Below are 13,723 nucleotides of genomic sequence, written 5' to 3'. Positions count from 1 at the left end.
GTAATATGACAGGTTCAGTTTAGTCAAATTCAATTTAGTATGCTCAGGGTGTCTCAGAATTATTGGGACAATCTTGAATCGGAGGTAGGAGACATCACTAAGATTACAGAATTACACAGCAACTGATGATCGGAAACGCTGTGGGAAAGTATTATGACAGGTACAGGAAACAAAGAGATAAGTACGAGACTGAGATCATCTGGAATATTTAATAGTCAAGGATATTACACGTGCTGAAATAAATGATATGTGAAAATGTAACTAAAGAATGCCACCATTACATGCGTTACACTGTCGGCTATGGATTGGCGGACTAGCTCATATACGCCTGAATTTTGTTGGATATCCGCAGCAGCTCGGACGATTCTTGCGACCACATCCAGCTCGGAATCCACATGCGTCGCGAACACAACACTTTTCTGTACACCCTAAGGAAAGAAATCCATGCTGCTTGAATGAGGTGAACGTAGCGGCCAGGCTATGGGCCAGGGAACCGGTCCACCACGTCCAATCCATCTTGTGAACAACAACACCTAGCGGCGCACGAAGACGTTTCCGACAATGGGTTGCTAAGCAAATTTGAATCCCTGTGATGTCCCTTACCTACCCTTAAAGCTTGGTACAATAATTCTGGGACACCCTGCAAATATAACGCATAATATAAACATAACGTTTTATTGAGGTATTTTATTATCTCAGAGTGAGAGTGAAACACTGTATTTTTAAAAAGTATAAGGCAAGACTAATTGTTATAATATAACAATAATTGGTTTGGTAATAATATGGTTTTTTTCTTATTATTTAACGATATTCGGCAAAAAAAAATTTTATGTAAATTTCATTAACATTTCTCTGTTATTTGATCCTTTTAGTATTTGGTAGGATCCCCTGTTATTTGACATTGCGTGTTCAGTGGTAACCTAAAGGTTATTTACCTTCATCATGAAAGGAAACTATTCTAGAACATAAGTAAAATGTTATTTGAGAGCATTGTTCAACAGTATTGAACTTTGTATTCAGCAAAAGAGAAACTTCAATTGCGGAGTTTCATTTCAGTTTTCTGGAGTGCTTCCTCCCAAAACTGAGCTGAGATCAATCAGTAGACCACGAAACAAATGCTGTTTAGAATTAGTTTAATTCTAAGGCTATCTATGTATAACAATTTAATCCTATCTTATCCCTTATTTGATTTTCTTATTATTTATGGACCTATACGTCACACGTTAACTACAATTGCTCAAAAGACCTTATTATATTCTACACAGAGAAAAGAATTCTGGTAAAATTACCATATGGTATGGTAATGACATTTCGGGTAAGAAGAAAAAACATAATTCTGATTAATAAAATCAAAATATGCATTATTTAAATCATTTATTCGGTAATTTTTCCGCTCATATGGTAACGGTTTACCGGAACTTCTGATTTTCATAATTACAGTTCTTATTACAGCGCACTTAGAAAAACACAAAACCGAAAAGTAACATTAAGCGAAAGTTTTTCTATGTCATGCTCTAACGCATCATTATAAAATTACTAAATTTTACCACACATTATAAAACCATATTTTATTTGTTACTTTTACCGAAATCATTACCAAAGCTCTTATTATAGACCTTTCTGGCGTTCACATAGAGCCAGAGCCATGGTACAGTTTAATATACTCTAGTAATTTTGACATATTTCTTTGATAAGTGTATCTAATTTTGGGCCGGTTTTCGTAAATCTAATTTTGAGTGATGGTAAGAGCTCCAAATTAAGCCCTTGATTTGATTTTCTCAATAATGCCATTTCTTTTTATTTTAATAGTCTTTATTTTACATTTGTAATGAAAGTTGGTGCAAAGGAAATTCCCTTTCTTTTATTATTTATATTTATCTTCCTGGACGCAATTATGTGCAACAGGCATAAATCAGTACATTACCTGCACAACTGAAAATTTTGTCTACATATTTTATGTTACATCCACTTTTATAAGGATCTGGTACTAAGATTCTGGTTCGATTAAAATATTGCATATGTTCTCTTAACATGTAAATTTACCCTCTAGAAATAATTGATGCATTTTACAAATACTGTTTCTTAAAAATTCCGATGCAAATTTATAATTAATAGGAAGAAATAAATCATTATTAAAATTTAACCAGTAATGTACGGTGCGCCAAAAAATAACGGACATGATTCGAGGGGGTAACCTCAAATATGCTTATATTAATTAGTAACACCGGTTACGAAATCAGGCACAAAAACGTACTTCCTCTGCATAAACATACCTTTTTTTAAACGGATTTGGACTTCTGACTCCCAATATATAGTAACCAGCCGCAATCGGTGTGATATGGTCCCCTTAGTTTGAATAGGAGAATGGTCCTAACTTTGGAACCCTTAATGTTAATATTAGTTTTGCATATTTCGTCATATCTCAACTTCTTAAGAGAATTTAAAAAATGTTTACGCAATTATAAAGTTCGCACAAATATCATTCCACGCGCAAAATTAATTTTTTTAAAAATTTATTGTTTTCTATCATTTTATTAAATAATAGTCGAAATATTTTGAATTGTGAAGTATTTAGAGTGGTCATTTTTTTTTCGAGCACTGTAGACAGGTTTAATAGTAATGTTCAATAGTAACATAATAACATGCTCAATAATAATATTATCTTTAAAATTTAAAATCTGAAAAAATAAAGCTAATAATTGCAATAGCTTACTAAAAACAATAGTTAAGTAATGATTCGCAAGACTTAAAAACGTCATGGTGCAGAAATTTTAATTTTTGTATAATTTAAAGTATTCTAAAATGTTTAAAAAGTAGAAAAAATAGTATTCATTTTTTAAAATTTTAATATACTTTATTCGGTGTTTAGTAGTCGAAAAGAGTCATGATACATAAATTTGTTTTTGAACTATTTCAATTAATATTTTCTGTTAAAAATTCCTGAAAAAAATTTTTAGTACGTACATGTTCTTTAGAAATACCTTAATAAATGGGTCAGCAATTTATGACTTCCCTTTAAACGAGTAAGAAATTTTTTTTTTAAAAAAATGTAGCAGTCAATCAGCATAATTATCTTAAAACTCTTAAATTAAAGAAAAACAAATTTTATCAATAGCCTTAATATGAGCTAATATAGCGTTTTATTTTTCAATAAATACGTTTATCACCGTTCAGAAGTTGAATACTGATTATTCTGTAGGTTCCTGTATCAATAACTTTTCCTAGGAAACGCAACTTAGAGGAAATTAAATTAAAGAGCTGACTGAGTAAATATATTAAGGCACTTTCTGTGTCTACTTAGGAAATGTCAGTTGACTCAGATGGATTCCGAAAACAGACTTTCTCTCTTTATAAATTAAAAATACGAGAGCTTTCAGTATTTATCGAATGAAAATATTTACTCAAAACTTATAGCTTTGCTATCCTTAATGACCGCCGTGACCCACATAACGCTTTTATAGATATTGTATCAATATTAAAAATATATAAACAACTTTAGGTTTCTATTTTCCCTTTGACCGATGTCTAACTCAAAAGGAGAAGTTGAAAATAAAAATTATGAGTTTGTTAAGTTTCTTGCATTATAATAGTTTTACGTTAATAAAAGTATTAGAATAATTCAAAATATTACAAATTTTTGTGTGGAAGGGATGTTTATGTGTTTAATTGAATTTATAAATAAGTTTTAATTTGGTATTAATCGCTTCATTATTTCAATACAATACGTGATTAAAAACATCGTTTAGTAGTAACTATATTTTATTATTATTTCTGCTCCACACTGTACGAATTTTTATTCTTAAATGATGGTAAAATAGGCTGCAGCAAGCACTCTGCCCATCCGATTAATCGTGAAGTTTACGGTAAAGAACATTTTTTACCCTTACGGTTTTGAAATCATTTATAACTAGTATGGTTATAAGACCATGAATACAAAATTATACGTTTTTTTTTTAATCATTTACAACTAGCATGGTTTTTCCACAAATAATTGTAGCTTTCAGAAACTTTCATACAGTTGTTCATTTTTCCATTTTTATCCACTTTTAACTTTTATTGTGCTTTATTGTCATTAAACAAAAAATTTAAATATTATTAAATTAAAATTTTAATCCGAAAACTGTTTTGATTTAAATTATTCTCGGTTACACGTTTCTTTTTTATTAATGTGTCGAGAATTTTCTATTAATGTGTCGAGAATTTTCTATTAATGTGTCGAGAATATGATCATTTTTACGTAAAAGCGTCTTTAAATTGTCTGTAACTTACCATCTTTAACAATCATGGTGATTATTTTCAATCGCCAATTATGTACAATCATCAGTCATGACTGTATTAATAGTCCATAAAAATGGCATGATTCATTAAATATTTATGTAATTTTTATTTTTATCACGTTCTACAACTCAAACGAATGAATGTTTTTTTCTCTTTATTTGCAGTTGGCACGAAAGTTCCCGGCGTCGTAAGAAAACCGAAAAATCAAGCTCAAATGGTAAGACTCAAAAACATTATTTCCATTTCAGAATTTAGTTTGTTTTATTACACTGTAAAAATTTTCCGATCCAATTACGGTATAAAGTATCAGCACTTTGGGTGATCAACCGTAAAATCCATTTTTACCGTAAGATATTATACCGTAACTAGTGGGCTGCACCCCCTGATCGCTAACGCTCGCCAACCCCCGAAAATTGCTACACAATCTTATATGGTTTGCTTCGTTCGCTACTAACTTAGGTACATTGCAAATGCACAAAATTCTAAGAATTCAAAACAATCATTCNTGCAGTACCACTCTTGAAAATAATGTAAAAATTTGTAAGCTTAACACTTCCAAATTCTATCTACAATTTTTAAATAAAACAATAAAAATATTAAATGATTCTTAAAAAATATTTTTTGCCTTGAATTATCTTTGGATAAACGCATTTTATATTCTTCTTGCACACAAAGTTTTCAATTCGCTTAAAAGGTTCTCAAGAACACGCGAAAGTGAAATTAGTATTAAGTGGTTTAAATTTTCGACCGCTCTCTTGACCACTCTCCTCTATATAACCATTTTTCTCAGATTGCGACTACCCCCTCTATTTTAGAAATAGAACAGGAGTTTTGTTTAGTAAAGTACCCAAATCCGCTGAAAAAAATGGTATGTTTATTCAGAGAAATTACGTTTTTGTGTTTGATTTCGTAACTTAATTAATAGTTAGCACTAATTAATTAGCATAGTTGAGGTCACCCCCAGGAACCATTAAGATTGACTTTTAGTTCGTGAAAATCCGATCATTAGAACGAAAGTTATTCAGGGTGATATCTTTTTTTTTTTGCGGACTGTACATAGACAGTCCGCAAAACAATCAGACTTAGAGTAAGACTTAAATGATACGCCCACATATAAGAAGAATAATTAAAGATAAAGTTACAGTTAGAATAACCAAATCAAAATAAAATATAAATTGCCAAATCATTAAGAAACTTTAGAAATAAATCAAGAGCTGAGCAATTTTGAAAATCTTGAAAAATAAAACAAAAAAACATTCAATGAGAAAATTTTTTAAAAAGTACTGCCATCTATATGCTTCAGGAACAAAAAATACTCTATATACTTTTAAATTGTGTTTGACATTAATTTTTCTTTACATTTACATTTCAATTTTTCGAATCGCTTTTTCTTATTTGTATATCCATTATGGGGCCTCGGGGCACTGTCAGGTTTTGCTATTACCACTGACAGCAGAAAGGCTTCTGTGTGTTGGCAAGCAGTATGTCCCCTCAAGAAGTGATGTCTTGCTAGTACACATATCTTATATTTTATTTATTTAATTTTTTTTTTATTTTTGGTTTTCTGATTGAATAGTATTTCTGACTTTCTACATTATACTTTCCCTACGTTAGAAGTTTTAAAATTCCATATAAAATTATTAAAAGAATTAGTTATGCATGTTAATAGGATACACGTGTCTAATTTCTGCTGACAGGTTTAAATTTAACCATTAATGAATTTAATAATAAACGTAGTTATATAGTTATACATATGAAAAATATAATAATATATTGCTTTTTTAAAGCAAATTTCAGGTATTCAGAACAGTTTCATGACATAACATTGCATAATGTAAAAGCTTCATGTCAAAAAATAAACAATAACAGTTTTCCACAAATAATTGTGGCTTTTAAAAACTTTCATACAGTTGTTCATTTTTCCATTTTTATCCAATTTTAACTTTTATTGTTCTTTATTGTCATTAAACAAAAATTTTAAATATTATTAAATTAAAATTTTAATCCGAAAACTGTTTTGATTTAAATTATTCTCGGTTGTACGTTTTTTTCCTCAAAAAAAAATAAACTCTATTAATATGTCGAGAGCATGATCATTTTTACGTAAAAGTGTCTTTAATGAATTGTCTGTAACTTACCATCTTTAACAATCATGGTGATTATTTTCAATCGCCAGTTATCTATAATCATCAGTCATGGCTGTATTAATAGTCCATAAAAATGGCACGATTCATTAAATATTTATGTAATTTTTATTTTCATCACGTTCTACTACTCAAACGAATGAATGTTTTTTTTTTTTCTTTATTTGCAGTTGGCACGAAAGTTCCCGGAGTCGTAAGAAAACCGAAAAATCAAGCTCAAATGGTAAGACTCAAAAACATTATTTCCATTTCAGAATTTAGTTTGTCTTACTACACTGTAAAAATTCTCGGATCAAATTACGGTACAAAGTATCAGCACTTTGGGTGATCAATCACAAAATCCATTTTTACCGTAAGATAATTTACCGTAATTTTAACAGCTATATTTATTTAATTAGGCTGATTCATCGATATTACTGTAATTATGAATGAAATTACGATATATCAGAGTTTTTTCTTTCATAGCATGTTCCGGTAAAATGGATTTGACGGTAATAAAAAGTACAGGCACATTGGGTGCCGGCACTTTGTGCAGTGAAATCCAAAGCTATAATTTTATCATTACTAAAATCCATTACCAGAAAGTAAAATTCATGATCAGAATTGTACCAGAACATGTTACGGGACAAAAAATCTGATATACAGTAATTTTTATAGTAGTTTTTACAATAAAATCACTGAATCGCTGTAATTAAATAACTGTCATTTAATCTGAAATTTTACAGTAAAATGGTTTTTACGGGTGATGCACCCTCGATGCCAATATTTTTTTCCTAAAACTAATCCAGAATTTTCTAAAATGTTTTGCAAATTTTGAAAGAATAATTTGAAAATATAATTTTTACATTATAATAAGAGGATTAGATAAAATTATAGAATTACATTTTCAAAGTGTTGCAATTAAATAGTTACGCAAGTATTATTAGGCATAAAATATTATAAGTTTTTAATACTGTTTTACTACTGCTTTTAAGAAAAAGATTTCAAAATGAAAGTTATTATTCAACAAAAAGGTAGGGTACATTCTGTGCTACGTAGACTAAAGTTGAAAAAAATAAATAAAGAGGAATAAAGCACAAATGAAAGTACATAAATGAACATACTATAGTTTCAGCTCTATGAATAAGAACCTTCTAAACGTCACAGAGAGTTTTAATTCACGTTGTTTTTAGCTTTAGGAAGTAATTATGTTGCATTTAGTAAATGAGATATGAGATTATCAAATTACATGTTAAGAGTGTCACAATTATATTATAACACAATTATTATGAGGCATTTTCCTAAATTAAATTTTTTTTGAACTTATATAATGTATCTAATATATAATATTTTTGATATATAATATTTTCAATATATAATATTTTTGATATATAATATATAGAATAATTTATCCAATATAAGAATGTTAAAATTTTCTAAAAACAAAGTAAAGACAACAAAAGATCACAAAAATCATCTATGAGAAACATACGGTTATTTTGATACGATAAAGTAGCCTCATCTCTGCTTAAATTTTAAAAAAATACATAAAATGAGACACAGAGTTTTGTGTCTTATCATTGATGATAGTGTTTATAGTACCGAAACGGCCGTCTTCCCTGCATATTTTCTTATTGTTGCTTCTACATTATCTTAGGGCAAAACTATCTCCACTTATTTTGGATGAAATAATATGCAATATTTTTTAAAATAATTTGATTTCAATAAATACTTTGTAATAATTCTATCGGTTTCAAAATTAAATGTCTTACACTACGTTGAGACGCCTTGAGAATATAGTTGAGACGCCTTGAAAATAGAACATTATTAAACAACATTTGGCATTTTTTAGAAAAAATATTTTCAATGTGTCTTAATGTCACACCGTAAAATTAAGATATATATTAACTTTTTTATTTATTAAAATGATAAATCTTGCTTTTAAATTTACGATTTGACACGCTCAGAACAATTCTTTCGCCATAAATTTCTTTTTCGAACTACTTCTTTACAATCGGTGTAAAAATAAGTTAATCATCGTAACAATAATATTTCGGATTCGTGTTATTTAAAGACGTTCCCTCCCATAATTCCATTCGAAATGGGTGGAATTACTACTGCCGCGGGTAGATTTTGGTTTTAAAACTGCATAATAAAACCAAAACTTATCACCCCTGCATACCCATGGGAGATTAGGGACAGCAAATAGTTCCTACAAAGCCCTCCCTAGAGGAATGTGTCTCTAATCCCGCCAAATATGGCACAAGTAGAACATATTTCTTTCTAAATATCTTTAGCAACACCACACTACTTAACGATTTCTCAATACGTGTGCATAGTTCAGACCATTTTTTGTAAGTTTTTATGCACCCTGAAACAGATAAAATGATTTTTTTATTCCCATTCCTGTCAATATAACTGTATTTTTATCGTATTTTTGGCGGAAAAAGAGAAGCCAATTCTATACTTGAAATTCTACTCACTGATCAGAATCTCTGGGGACAGATATACTTTTTTTTTTATTCCTTTTCGAAAGAAACATTTCCGAGTTCGTTGCAAAATATAAGAAGTTTTTGAGTGTGTTTTTTTACTGCAGCAATGTAATGTTTTGAGAGCTTTTAAAATTAAAATGTTTTGTTAGTTTGTTTTTATGGCTTTATTTCAGTAAAGTAATTGAATTAAAATTTGAAACCATGTTTAGTTGTTTTAAAGAAATAACTTTCCCATTTTGAAAAAGGTGACTTCTGTTCTTAAGGTATCAAATGTTTACAAATGTATAAAATGAATTTTAAGTAGAAGAAAAGCACTTGCTATTTTACGTTTTGTAGCAAAAAACAGCAAAGTGTTTTCAAAACTTAAAAAGTAATTTGGTTTTTGTAAATGAAAACTGAACCAACTGCAAACATAAATAATGTTCAGAGTAAAGGAGATATAAAAACATTTATAATTATTAGGATTAAAATATTTTTATTAATTGCTTAAATGAACTTAACACTGCATGATATGTGCTATTATTTATTTTTACATTTCATTGTTTTACTTACATTTTGATTAAATAAAAACTTTTCAAGTTAAATTTGAGGAATATAAACATGCCTTGTAAACGAAGAAACTTTGAAAAAAGTTTTAATTTGGAAGAAAAACTATATTCCTAAGCAAAAGAAACAACAATCTTACAGTGTGTATACATTTCTCATCTGTTTCCCCTACTATGCTTTTGAAGTGCTGAAAAATACTTCTATTTCATGATGAATAAGGAATAGTTTTTAAGAAACGTTGGTGTAAGAATTAATTAATTGTACTTAGTTCTTTAATAGAATCTGTAGTTCTTTTAACATATGTACAATGCACAAAAAAGACCGCCCTGAATAACTTTTTATCTAATGATCGGATCTTCACGTTCTAAGATTCAATCTTAAGGATTCGAGGGGATGACCTCGAATATACCAATTAATTTGTGCAGACGTTATTTTAAATTAAGGAATTAGGCACAAAAACGTACTTCTGAATAAACATACCCTTTCTTCGACGGATTCGAATTTCTAAACCCCAAAGTATTCGGCAATATGAGAAATATGGTCCAATTAGTTTGTTCAGGAAGCGGTTCAAAGTTAATTTTAATTTAATGTGAATTTTACTTTTTGTGTATTTCGCTATATTTCAAGAATTTTTGAAGCGAATTGAAAAATTTTTGAACGTGTTTATAAAATTCGTTTTAAAAAGATATCCCATCAAAAAATAAATTTCAGTAAATATTTATTAAGTCGCAAAAATTCTAATTGTAAGGTAAATTTTTCTACGTCAATTTAAAGCATGTAGAAACAAAAAGTATTCTTATTCAGAGAAAGTCTTTGTGTCTCATTTTGTAACTTAAAATATCGTACGCTCTAATTAGTTAACATATTTGTGATCATCCTCTCCAGTCATTACGAATGAATCCTAGAATGTGAAGATTCGATCAGTAGATCAAAAGTTATTCAGGGTTGTAATTTTATTAATTATTTTTTTTTGCTCACTGTACTTTATAAAATACCTGTTTAGCTTAATTCACATTAAATATCAATATCGATTCCCAGAAAATGAAACTAAACTCAGTGGCGCGACAGCCCATAGAGGGCCAAGACCTACTGTGCCCATCTCAGTTTTCTTGACCTTGGGCTCTGGGGTGCAGGAGCAGATGTTCCGGTCAGGTGGTCAGCCGAACGCGGAACCCCCAGTGTTTAGTTCCCAAGCATGCTTGGTACCAGAAAATGAAAACCGATTTAAAAATCCTTTCGAGCCCTTTTTTATATTATTTCCCGTTTGATAGATTCAATGAAGAAAAATCTAAAGCTTAAATTTTCTGAAATAAGAGTTAAATTTAAGGTTCTAAAAAAAATTCTAATCCACATTATAAAAACCATAAAGTGATTTTTAATCATACATTACTAGTTTTTAATTGCGTTTTTTTTATTGTTAAATAATAATACCTCACATGAAATTATTTAAAAGAAAATTATAGTTGCTCACGACTGACACTTTACATTAAGACATACATTTATTTTCGTTTGAATCTGGACGGTCTTTTAAACATTACTTTATCACTTGGCGTAAAGACAAACATTTTATTTTTACATGATTAAATATTACAATAAAAATATAGTACCGAGTAAATTTTAAATAAAAAATATACTTTTGTCCATATTTTCTCCTACAAAACCTTGAACTATGTTATTAAACATAGCATCGAAAAAAATTGTCTACTAATTTACGTAACAAATTAACGTATTTCATGACAAAGATGATGGAAATGTAAACCCATTAAAATTTTCTAGCCATGTAACTATGTATAATCTCAGTTAATATAGTTTTATTTTATCTTAATTTAAAAGAACTAAAACATTTAAATAATGCTTATTATCAGGTCACCCTTTTTCTAACTAAATATAGAAACTCAACGTGACATAAAATTAACAAAATTAATTTTCAATTCTTTTTAAAAAATATCTAAAGCTTATTGAGTGGATTTTTTGGGCGAATTTATCAAATATATTCGGCAAATTAAAGCTTCCAAAATCATTTATATAATTCAAAAGTATGTATCGTAAAGGGTTATGGCACCATCTTGTAAATCCTAAAGGGTTATGGGATAAAGTGTTATTAATTTTTATTAGCTGAAGTAAAATCCTTGTCAATTGATACACTGTCATCCATGTAGCAAAATACAAATAAAGAAATAAATATCAGATTTGCTACGAAATCAAACAGAAAAAGTTCCAATAAAATTTACAAGTAATTACAATTTTCTTTCACTCACTGTTAGAATTTTCATTCTAAAATTACTGTAAATAACATGAAATAGGGATTTATTAAGTATTTATTAAGCATAATAAGCATTTATTAGCAACAATTTAAGAAGAGCTTTCGTATCAAGTGGTTTTAAAAAATTTATAACTCCGAAATCTTTAGAAACCAATGGAACAGGAAATTTAACAACGTAAATGGATGTTCTACGTAAACCTCACAAATTTAACGTAAAACAAGTTTTTGTTTGGAATCCTCAGGGAAATAGAAAAAGAGGAAGACCTAAGACATACTTACCACAGAACGATTGTGAGTGAATTGTAAACCATTGGAAAGACATGGAGAGAGGGAAAATGACCTCAAATAGAAGGGAGATGGAAAGCTATGATAGAAACCAATACAGAGTGAAATAACATGAGAGAAAAAAAGTCATAACCCTAAGGAGTTATTGGGAACATGTATGTGTATGCATTGCTTAAAAACTATTATTGAATTATAGTTTTTAAAATCCATTGAAAAATAATGCTGCTTCCAGAGTGTTTTTTTTTTTTTCATTTCATGAAAGTTTTTCATTTATTCATTATTTTTATTATAAATGATATCATAGAATCTTATATGAATAATAGTAATTAAGAAATGAAATAATAAGTAAGAGGAAATTTTCATCATCTTTTCTAACTATTAATGATTAAAAGTTTCCTTTAAATTTATGTAATTGCCCTATTAATTCCAAAAAACATAGCGAGGTTATAATTTTGTGAAGAAGCTTATTTATTTATTAACTTCATTTAGCATTATTTTAAGACTTTTTGTTATGTAGAACATCAACGGCATCGTTTATAAAATTGCAGACTTTAACCGTTTAAACTCGGGATTTAACTATTCATGTTATTATAAAAATTTATATAACTACTTTGCAAGACTTATGTAACTTAGTAACCGAAAAACATTCATACTCTCACAGTTGTAAAAATATCTAAGCACGTAAAAAATATAGCAATAAATACAGCCGCAACTTTAATAAGATACATTAAGATAGCATTTCTTTTTTAAATTCTTAATATTCAGATACGTTATTTTATTTTTTTAACTGCTTATGGAAGACATATCAAATGTCAGATGCATAGCTCTATTCTGAGTAGACAGGGGAATAAACCCGTGACGGAATATATCAAATGAAAAAACTCGCGTCTACCGGCACGTGCCATGTGGTCATGGCATTTCTTTCAAGCACCCACCCTCACTCCCGACAACGTTTAGATACGAATGCATTTCTTATTCAAACTTCTTTCTTATTTTTCTCTGTCCAATATTTATGGGAATAAGACAACTCGTTATATGCTGGACTGGAAAGAAAGAAAGAAATAAGATCTATGCTGAAGTTTCTTGTAATACTTTCCCTTCCGCGTTCATCATTAAAAGCATTTTCTTTGAGATACAGCTCGTATTTCATGTTTAAAAAATAATGCATACAAATTGCATTACACTTGGACAATAAAACTAAAGTGAAATAATGCATAAAGAGAAAAAGTAACAGCGTATTATCTTTTGCATACAACAATAAAGGAAACATACATATTTTTTATGTCATGTGGCTTTCATTTTTGTTTATAAAGCTTGATGTTTGTATTGGTGCTAGGAAAAATGAATCACTATTACTTACCAATGCAGTGTAGCCAGTTCAGCAACACTAATTAAATAAATGTTACAAACCGCTAGAAACATGAAAGAAATTGATTTTAAACATTTAGTAACCACTATTTTTGAACAACAAAGAGCTGAACTTAACTTAGAATGTTTTACGTCTTAGGTTGCACTTGCTCATGTCCAGCGTAACTAAAATTTTCATTCGAAATTTGCTGTTCCGGAAAGGGTCAAGGGGTTTATTTTCTCCAAATCAATCAGTGATTTGGAATGATTCTTACTAATTTTGAATTAAATGGCTTAGCACATTAATAAATTAAAATAGAATGAATTAGTTTACTAACGATTCAAATCAATTACGGTATTACAAATAAGTTGATTGAATCAATAAAAAA

General features: G+C 29.0%; 1 protein-coding gene across 7 annotated transcripts in view; it reads left to right on the top strand.

Annotated features, from left to right (window-relative positions):
• Positions 1-13,723, top strand: part of LOC107442127 (neuron navigator 2) — a 524,062-nt gene that overhangs the window by 92,647 nt on the left and 417,692 nt on the right. For 6 of the 7 annotated variants that reach the window (XM_071180175.1, XM_043039751.2, XM_043039753.2 and 3 more), the window contains exon 3: positions 4,443-4,495. In XM_071180175.1, the coding sequence (XP_071036276.1) occupies positions 4,443-4,495 (53 nt within the window). Of the gene's footprint in view, positions 1-4,442; positions 4,496-6,592; positions 6,646-13,723 lie in introns of all 7 variants that reach the window. The other variant, XM_043039754.2, reaches the window with a different exon arrangement.

The sequence above is a fragment of the Parasteatoda tepidariorum genome, chromosome 4 (genome assembly GCF_043381705.1).
Source record: "Parasteatoda tepidariorum isolate YZ-2023 chromosome 4, CAS_Ptep_4.0, whole genome shotgun sequence".
Lineage (NCBI taxonomy): Eukaryota > Metazoa > Arthropoda > Arachnida > Araneae > Theridiidae > Parasteatoda > Parasteatoda tepidariorum.
This window is presented reverse-complemented; position numbering and strand designations above follow the sequence as displayed.